At 42.5% G+C, this 10,401-nt stretch overlaps 1 protein-coding gene across 1 annotated transcript; it reads left to right on the forward strand.

Annotated features, from left to right (window-relative positions):
* Window positions 1–3,042: 3,042 nt before the first annotated feature.
* Window positions 3,043–6,617, forward strand: LOC117845437 (protein ACCELERATED CELL DEATH 6). Its single transcript, XM_034726484.1, has 4 exons — window positions 3,043–3,318; window positions 3,448–3,963; window positions 5,140–5,666; window positions 5,830–6,617. The coding sequence occupies exons 1-4, from the start codon at window positions 3,186–3,188 to the stop codon at window positions 6,505–6,507; spliced, it is 1,854 nt and encodes a 617-aa protein (XP_034582375.1). The 5' UTR covers window positions 3,043–3,185; the 3' UTR covers window positions 6,508–6,617.
* Window positions 6,618–10,401: the final 3,784 nt, after the last annotated feature.

Below are 10,401 nucleotides of genomic sequence, written 5' to 3' on the forward strand. Positions count from 1 at the left end.
GTTTCAGTGTTTTAAAATTCTTTAAAGGAAAAAGTCTAAATTACTTGGCTCAAGCATAGGCAAAGTCCAGATAACCCCTTAAACTATGTCTGGTTCTAGATTACCCCTAAACTATACCATTTTGTTCAATTTACCCCTTACACAATTTGTCCTTTTGTTTCTCCATACACAAGTGAAGTCTTAAGTTAAAATTTTGGGAGATGATAGAAGATATCATAACACATGTTAGAAAATACATCATAATTTTTTATCATTATATATTTTGATAGGGTATGGTATTTAATAATAAATTAATTCTTGGGATACAAAACTATACGAAAAATAATGATGAAAAATTCAAAATATATTTTTTGACATACATTGTGATGTTCACTACCACCCTGCACAATTTTAGATTGAAATTCAACTTTGTATGGAGATAAAAAAAGATAATTTATGTTTGGGGGAAAATTGAACTAAATGACATAGTTTATGGGTAAGTTGAACCAAAGAATAGTTTATGTGGTGAGATTTTAGTGATATTGAAGAGTAGTAATTTGAACTTTTTTCTACTTTTAAATTATAGTTCGGTGAGTTTTCATCGTTATTTCAAAAATTTGGCATAAATGAACATACAAATTTTGCACAGGAAATACAAGGATGTATAAGACCATACATGATACAACAACAATATGGTTGTCAAAAGAAAGGAAACAAACACCAAACAATGAAAAGGATGCAAACCACGGTCAACACTTCGCAACCAAGTGGACTTAATTTACATATATGTTACCTATACATGCGACTTAATTTACATATAGGTCATCACCACCTAAGTTTGTTATGTAAAAGTAGAAAACTTACATGTACTGTCAATAACCATGTCTGACACATCTTCTGCTTTTAACTATTCCCTGTATATCCTGCAAAACCACATCCATCTGAAAATTAAATGGAGATAATTGCAGTACAATAATTTACCTTCGAAGTGGCCAATGAATTACATACCCAATATATGGCTCAACCTCTTCGCAATTGTTTAGCATATTCCAAACTAGCTTCTCACAATCCGAATCAAGGTATGTAAGCTTCGGTGCTCCAAGTAGTTACACCATGGTGGAAACAAGATACATCGCATTCTTGTAAGAAATCAACATTCTCTCTGTTCCTGCCCTCCTAATTGAATCGTGTGTCAATATCATCATTTGCAAAGTATCTTGACCAAAATATCAAGCACTGAATAGCAATATATGCTTCTGCATCAGATCCTTCAGGCCTACCCTTATTTCTCACAAAATGCTTCAATATGCATAGACTTCTTTTGATAGGGTAAATCCATCCATATTGTATTGGGCCTCTTAGAACTGAGGTAAATGGACAGCCAAGTGCACCATAACATCAAAGAAGGCAGGAGGGTCAAGCTTGCACAAAATTATTGCAATATCTGGTTTCAATTTGTTCGGAACATGCAACTTTAGAGTTTTGCAACATAGTTGCTAAAAGAAGTTTCCTAATTTAGCAACAGCTGAATATATCTTCTTATCCATTAATCCTTGAAGGGAAGCAGGCAAAACCCTGTGATGTAGGATATAGCAATCATGAGTTTTTAGTCTTTGGAGTTTGCATTCTATAGTAGTAATACATCTTGATAAATTAGAAGCATATCCATCTGGAACTTCACCTAACTTATAAAATCGTAACACCTTTTGTTTTATTTTCCCCATCTTATACGACACTACTGGCATTTTGCATAACTCTCTTTATGAATTCTGCATATGTAGATGTGGTCTAATGCCCATCTCTTCCAAATCAACCCTAGCATTAATCGTCTCCCTTGTCTTACCAGCATTTTTCAGTAATATTCCAATAAGATTTTCACATATATTTTTCTCAATGTGCATGACATTTAGATTATGTGGTAGCTTCAGACTTGTCCACCATGACAAGTCAAATAAACAAACCATTCGGCTCCAACACTACATGGATTCCCACTTCCTTTTCTAATCTTGAGGAGGCTTTCCTAGTTTAACATCTTTGACCTTCTCCACTTGTTGTAGGAGCTCCTCAGTTCTGGCTTCTAACAGTTTTCAGAATTATCATCAAAGTCAATTCTCTTTCTTCTCCACGGATGGTCAGGTGGAAGGAAACGACAATGGATAATATCATATCTTCTTCTTCAATCTCCTTGAGGAAAGATCCTTGTCGCATTCCATCTTTTATATTTACATACTACTCATTTGAATGTAAGAGCAGTAAAGTTAACAGAAACAATAGGATTTATATCCTCATGGCTATGACATATTTATGAATTACCAGGTAAGGCTAGTTGTGAAGATGTATATCTATCGAGTGCGAGGCTTAAGGTCGTGGGTTCGTATCCCATGGACCATGCACGAGCTTATTATGCGTGACTTGTGAAAAAAAAAACTTTCTTTATTTTTTTAGCGCAAAACAAGTTAGTACTTGTTGGTAACACTAACCGATACTAATATGTACACTTTAGTACGATTATTTCACCTGGTATTGAAGGTACCGACTTAGCAGTATCGGTTGATCAACCAATACTAGGAGGAGTTAAGACCGGTACTAAAGGTCGAATCAGTGTTTGCTAGTATAAAAGCATGACAAAATAATTGCATCCTTTTGGTACCGAAAAAATATCATGATTGTTGATTTTTGTGATGGTATATAACTTAATGCTGTACTGAAATGATAGTAAAACGGTCATGATTGTTGATTTTTTGAAATGATGTCTACATAGATTCCTTGAAAAGCACCAAGAAAACTAAACCTATGTCATTTCCTCACAACAGCGGCAAAACTTTGGGTAAGAACGGGATTTAATTTGGTGAGCAAGGATGCAGCAATAGCCGTGCACGTTTCATGGACGAGGTATAAGATAATGATTTTATATATACTCCTATGGACTGACTCTACGCCACCTGTGCATCCTATTCAACACAGGATACGTTATTAATTATACGATTGTCTAACAAATCAGCAATGATGAATAAGACAAACTTATCTTAAAACCATATCGGGGAGGTCCCATCTCATTGACATACCGTTATAATTTCAACTGGTAATAGTTTCATCCCCCATCACGCGGGTTTTGAAGATCCATGAGTAGGCAAGAGACAACCTTACGGACTGAAACATCTTAGTAGTCAGGGAAAAAGAAGACGAAGGTCGAGCGTCCCCCAGCTATGTCCAAGGAGGAGATCCCTTATCTCATGTTCATGTGCTCTGAACTTTATATCGCTGGGTTAGAGGGTCGGACGGTGGAGGTCACCAGGCTACTAGCTGGAAGCAGCCACGCGACGACAGCAAGAGCAAATGGTACTTCTACCTTTGCAACACCACCTTTCCCTAGTTTCGGCACAATTGTAGAACTTCTGATTACTTTCCGAGCACATCTGCAACTCGTGATTCTTGAAATCTGATCGGGCACGTTTCCTTTTACTTGAGCCGTTCACCCTGGACGCTGCTGCACCACCCGCGAGGTTGCCGCGGAACGAAGCACGCTCCTGCACATCGCCGCCGGCCAGGGCCACTGCGATCTCATCACCGAGCTCTGCCTCCGGGACAGCGCCCTCCTCTTGTCGGTCAACTCATCATTAGACACGCCTCTTCACTACGCGGCGAGGGAGGGGCAGGCAGATGCGGTGGAGACCATTGTTCGGCTCGCCAGGTGTAGCGTGGAGGAGGACAGGCTGCCGGAGCTTCTCGGCGGCAAGAACGACGCCGGAGACACAGCGCTGCACGTGGCCGCGAGGCACGGCCACGGCGAGACGGTGGAGGTGCTGATGAAGCTGGCGCCCGAGCTGGCGGCGGAGGTGAACGGCGCCGCCGTGTCGCCGCTGTACCTGGCGGTGATGAGCGGGTCGGTGCACGCCGTGGAGGCGATAATTGGGTACAGGGACGCTTGTGCCGCTGGTTCCATGTTGCAGAACGCGCTGCACGCTGCTGTTCTCCAGAGCTCGGGTTAGTTCGTTGACACAAACTACTGGGCCATGTTGGTATTTTCTTCATTAATTAGTTATTGGTTTGACTGAAAAAAGAAGTGAGAACGAAGTTGTGGTCTGTGGACATGGATGGATGGCCATAATTCACACCCAGAGAGTTAGATCTGAGAACTAGAATAGTATTAATTTCCTGGTTAAAGGAATTCAGCGTTTTGGATCAACCATCTCAGCACACGGAAAAAGGAGAGTGAGATCTCGATTGAACAAAATCCTGCATATACCTGGTGCGGTATCCCTTATAAAACTAGTGCGTTATCAAACAATCTGTGGCCAAATTCATGAATGGGACTGATCGTGATGTCTACATATTTTGAGAAAGGAGAACTGGTAATTATCATTATCATAGCACCCAAAGATTTGACCAATTGACACGTACCAGGCATAGGCTAGTCAAATTAAATTAAAATATTCGAAGATAAGCCGTAGAGCAAGGCAGATCATCTTGGAGCTTTTCTCTAGTGTGAATAGGTCGCTACTCGAAAACTCACTATTAGTACTGGTTGAATAAACCTCTTTAGGCTCGGTTTCACGGCTGGTAAAAAGAAAACCGAGACTAAATGTCTCATTTTTAGTATTAGGCTCCTCATTCGGTACTAAAACGACTCTTTAATAGTGATTTTTAATAGTGGTTGGTGGTACCAACTGATACTAAAGTGCCTACAAGATGATCAAATTTAGACAAGTACAAATACTCTCTCTCCTGTATTTTGTGCTCGACCAAAGCTCCTTTTTTCAGTAGTACCGGTCGAACTCTCTCTGGTATTTTTTTGCTGGACCGAAACTACTTTGTCTAGTAGTGGGTCTGTTATGAACACAATATGGCTTGGTAGGATAGGGAGGGCTCAACAAGGATGAGTTATATGGATTAGTAGTTCACAACCATTTTATTCGCTTAAACTACATATTTTCTCCCCAACATGATGGCTGCTATTTGAGAGTTGATACAATGTACTCTGCATAATGTGTGTGTGTCTCTCTCTCTATATATATATTGCTTTAAGACAAAAGTTAATGATATGGACTTTGTTTTTATTCTATTCCTCCAACATGTGTTCAACGGTGCGTCCAAAACCCACATGCATTATTATGAAATGTTTTGAAAAAATTTATGGAATATTTCAAATTATTTCTGTAGAAATGGTTCCTTTGCTTCTACGATGGCGGTCATCACTTGCAACAGACCTTGACATCAACAAGAGCAGCCCACTACACTTTGCTTCATCCGACGGTGACTGCTCAATCATCGAAGAGATATTAACACATGCACCACCCAGCACTGCATACCTGCAGGACAACGAAGGCCTTTCGGCTCTGCATACTGCAGCACTGATGGGCAACGGACCTGCCGTCCGATTATTACTACAATTCTACCCAGCTTCTGCAGGCATTCGTGACAACCATGGCCGAAGCTTTCTGCATGCAGCTGCTTTGCAAGGGCACTCATCTATCATTTCACATGTTACAAAGGATCGGATGCTGCAAAATCTTTTGAATCAGCAAGACCGTGAAGGGAATACGGCACTTCACTTGGCGATGGAGGCAGGGGAATATGGAGTTGTTTCTAAGCTGTTATCCAGTGGTAAAGTTCAGGTTCACATTATGAACAGTGCAGGCCACACACCATCTGATATGATTGAGAAGTCCACAGGTTTCTACTCAATGGTAAGTAACATCCTGTCTTTTATCCTTAAAGCGGTACAGTTAGCAAAATTGCTTTCTTCCATGTAATCTATGCACTGCTAATAAATAGAATTTTATTGAATGATGTTACATACATATGACTTTATGATCATGCATGTCATGTGACACATTTGTGAACAAGCAGGTAAGATTAGTGATGAAGCTGTACGTCTATGGAGCACAATTCCGACCACAGAGGCAAGACCTTATAAAGAAATGGTCTGGCCAGGACCTCGTGAAATGGCGAGTGGCAACATCAAAGAATCTCGCGATTGTTTCCACCCTTGTGGCCACAGTTGCCTTCTCTGCAGCATTCAACGTGCCTGGTTCATATGGATCGGATGGAAAGGCCAATCTGAACCGGAATCGCATGTATAATGCCTTCCTTGTGCTGGACACCATTGCCGTGACCACTGCAGTGATGGCTACGATACTACTTGTTTACGGGAGAGCTTCTCGGTCCAATAACTCTTGGTTGGGTTTCATCATCTCAATGCACTTCCTTTGGTTGTCCCTTCTATGCATGATGCTCGGATTCTTCACGGCTATAGCTGCGACGAGTGATAGAAAATCTACGTCGAATGCATTGTATAGGGTGATCTACGCTGGGCTGTACATCTTGATAATGCTGCTCACAAGCCTTGCAATGCCAGGTTCACTTAGAGGAGTTTTGCGACTTCTATTAGGACGACAGCATCATCTCAAGAGGCGCATCAAACGGCAGTATCCCTTCGTAGTAGTTTATGCCTTCAACATGCTTTTATTCATAATTATAAACAATATAGCATTGGCTTCTGTAGACACAACTGCTAACCTGCGTTGATGTGGAGCGTTGATGTGTGTCCATGTACATCTATATCACGTGACACGGTATATGTTAAGGTTATTTGTACAATAGACTCTTAAGTATTGTAACAGTTTGTGATGTGGACATCCCAACCATACATAACCAAGATGCCTTGGTTACACCAAATGCATCATCGGTTTACGCCAAATCCACCTCCAGTTACGCATCACGAATCAAGTGCAAGACCGGTTACGCAAGAACAAGCATCGGATACACAAGCAGATGTGTATGAAGCACCCATTACGCGCGGCCTTTCTAAGAAACTCCAACCAGAGGTGCTCCTAGGGGGGAGTCGGTGACTACTGATATCTTGTACTCCTGGAAGTAGTGTTGTAGCTTCTGCGAGGTGAGCAATATTGCGTAGAGTAGCTTCTAAACCGAGGGTATCTGGTCTTTGAATCTGGTAGCACCTCACTGACGAAGTAGACGGGCCTCTGTACTTTGAATACATAGTCTGTACTTTGAATACATAGTCTGGTTCCGATCTTTCGACCACGATCGTGGTGCTAATGACATGAGTAATTGTGGCGATGTAGAGCAGCAAGTATTTGTTGGGTGTTGGAGCATTAAGAAGTTGTGGCTTTGATAGGAAGTCCTTGAGTAGTTTGAAGAAGGGTAGATGCTGACGGTAGTTACGCGCCAATTTATGAACCACAAGCGCATGAATCAGTTGTAGCTTTTCCCTTAGAGTATCCTCCAAGGTTTATCAATCCACAGAACAAGAGATTTACACGCTTACTAAGCACTAATGTATGTAACCGAAAGCTTTTTGTATTGGATAAGGTTATGCTAACAAAAGAACTAAGCTATCTAGATCAAAGCAGATACAGAGTAAAAAAGTTGTGAACAAGATAGATGGAACACTTGTCCTAGGGATCTAGGATCACTTGTAGATGCAATCATCAAGAGTGAACGAACCAGATCTAAGTGTTATTATGAGAGGATATGAACCATGCCCAACACTTTCCCTCTTGCATATTGTCACTGCTCAAGGATAATCAACTATTGGACAATAAGAACACAGCATGATGATCGTTATAGGTAAGCAATAAGGCAACCCAAAGTAGCGATGGTCAGCCATTATATGAAAAAGCATCATCAAGATATAAATTATAACATATAGATTTTCAACAAAAGGTTCGGCGATTACAAATCAAGCTCTCCATACAATCCTGATGACAAATAGAGACTTTACCCCATGATCTTACACATGTTGACACAAAAGGGGGTAAAGGATGCCCTGTAGATCAGCTGAACCAAAGGGATGACGAACGAGGGTAGGAAAGCCCCATGCTGATCGGCCTGGGCACCTCCAAGCCGATCGGCTTGGGGTGTTTTCCCCTCCTCTGGTGCTCTGCTTCGCGTGGCCTCTTGCAGGTCCAATCTTCTCTCCATTTCCAACCTTGTGGCGGTGGTGGATGTTGTTTACATGGTGTTTCCTTCTTCTCTCCCTCCTCTTTAGCTTGTGGTCTTCAATGAGTATTTATAGTCCTTCGTGAGAGGCGGCCTTGGATGATTGTGTTGACGCTCGTTATGGACACACTTTTACCCCTGTTTATCTTCAATAATGATATAAATTTAATACCTAAACTATTTGTTACACCTAATAAACCGGTCATTTTCACATATGCAACATATTTTTAAGGATGTTCTATTTTTGCAGGGAATTAGACCTAAAAATATATTTTTGGATAAAGCACTAAACGAGCATCGAACTAGACGAAGACAAAGGCCAACGAGCCTAGCAAGGGCGTAGGCTGATCGACCCAGAGGAGCCCAGGCTGATCGGCCTAGGGTCCTTTGGTGCCCCCTGATGCCCATCTTTGGCAAGCAATCTGTCGAGATGACTTAAGGGTTAAGTTTGTGAAGATATGGCGAGGATGACTTCGGGATCAAAGAGGAATCAAAGAAGATCAAGCGGAGATTTAGAAAGTTATTGGTGATCAATCTCATCCCGAAGCTACCAACGTGCCAGGCTCACATGCAAGTGAAAATAAGACTTATGAGCATCTAAGAAGACTTGGGGACGAAGCAGGATGTGAGAGGGCAAAAGAAAGGTCCAAGACGATTGGTCTGGACCCTCCTAAGCCGATCAGCCTGGAGGTTTCATTCTCCCCCTCGCCTTCCAGTGTTTGTCATGCGTTCATTGGACTATAAGTACCTCGAAAATCCATCGATCCCCAAAATCGAAGATGATGTACTCGATGTGAAGCAGCAGAGAAGTAGAAAGAGCTTGAGGGACATATTTCCGAAGAGCCGAGGGCTGTGCAGTTGTCAGGGGTTAGCATAGGCAAACCTTTGTCGGTGTGAGCACCCTGCGAGGAAGATCATGCTAGAGTCATGGAGCTAGGAGTCATCATGATCAAGGTAGGATCCCGGTGGTGATCTTGTGATGTACAATCATTCATAGTGAACTAATAGATGTGTTCATGTTTTTAGCGATCTAAGTACCTCTTTTGATGGTTTCATGCTTTATCGGGTTTTGTCGGCCATACATCCCCAGGCTCACCAAAAGATTTGTATGGACCCACTCAAGGAGACGTACTCGAGATGTATCAGGACATGAAGACTATGCTACAGGGCAACATAGACTACATGGAACTCCTGAAGGACTAGTCGGAATACAAGGAAACTACTCTGCCGAGTTAGAGTACGACTTTGTAGTTGTGTCCGACTAATGCTCTTGTACCAAAGACTACCCTGTAACCCTGCTCCCCCGATATATAAGGGCGGGCAGGGACCCCCTCAAAAGGAAGTTCAATCGAATACAGGCATACAAGGCATAGGACGTAGGGTATTACACAAGCTAGCAGCCCGAACCTGCCTAAATTGTGTTCCTGCATCACTATCGACTTCTTGATTTCAGCGACACCCACCAACCAAAACACTATCTCAAGTACTCCCTTGATAGGTTGCCGGGTTAAAACACCGACAGCTGGCGCACCAGGTAGGGGCAGTCGCCAAAATTCTCTGCGCGAGGTCGATGGCTCCAGTCATCATCAAGCGTGTGTTTGTGTTTGAAGTGGGCGCAATGTTCGTTTTCAGCTCATGGCTCTGCATCGTTGACGGCATTGGAGGTTTCCAACGCTGCATCATTGAAGAACTGGAGAAGAAGCATCTCGGCGGAAACTTTCGTTGAAATGAAGAAGATTTCATCGAGAAATTCAAATTTTTTTGATCTGAACAACACCGGGTTCGACCACAACTCGGACTCAACCACAACTCGGACTAGTCCACGCAGACAGGCAATTCAGCCATCATATGGACTGGATACAAGTCCAAGCCAATTCCCGCTCGGACTCTGAAATGCGGTCACAGTTCATCAAAAAGCTCTATCCAAAGTCCAATCCGGACTGGAGTTAATTGAGGACCACGACTACAAATCGGACCCTCTTGAAGAACTCCCCTTATCAGGTCCGCAGCTGGGCCTGGTAATCACGTCAACACCGCAAGGCAGATTCGTCTACTAGCTGGGTATGAAGCCATCCTTCCTTGCCCAGGACAACGAGTCACGTATTGTCGCACACTTGGATATCCTCCCTTATCAAGAGGGTACTCCGCTTTGACCAATCCGTGAAGAAGATGGCTCCACGGAGGTCATAGCATCAAGCTCTGGAAGCTACTCACCGGATAGGGAACTTTTTATTGTTGTTTCACCGACCGATGGAATAGGCACCAACGATCAACACCAGAGGACTCTTCGTTAGGAATGCCATGTTGAAGAAGTTCCAAAGATGAATTATCGGTTAACACCCCAGAAGATGAAACCTGCAACCAGAGAATAAAAAGACGGGCATGAAATGCTCAGAGAGCAGATTGTCGTCGACTACTTGCTGCAAGACTCCCCATAAGGAACCTTGATAGAGCATT

Source organism: Setaria viridis, chromosome 2, assembly GCF_005286985.2.
Source record: "Setaria viridis chromosome 2, Setaria_viridis_v4.0, whole genome shotgun sequence".
Taxonomy (NCBI): Eukaryota; Viridiplantae; Streptophyta; class Magnoliopsida; order Poales; family Poaceae; genus Setaria; species Setaria viridis.

Excerpts from the sequence above, each read along its gene's own strand:
- LOC117845437 (XM_034726484.1), top strand. The coding sequence starts at position 3,186 with ATGTCCAAGGAGGAGATCCCTTATCTCATGTTCATGTGCTCTGAACTT. Across the intron at positions 3,319-3,447 it reads GACGACAGCAAGAGCAAATG|CCGTTCACCCTGGACGCTGC; the intron begins GTACTTCTACCT and ends CTTTTACTTGAG. Across the intron at positions 3,964-5,139 it reads TGCTGTTCTCCAGAGCTCGG|AAATGGTTCCTTTGCTTCTA; the intron begins GTTAGTTCGTTG and ends TTATTTCTGTAG.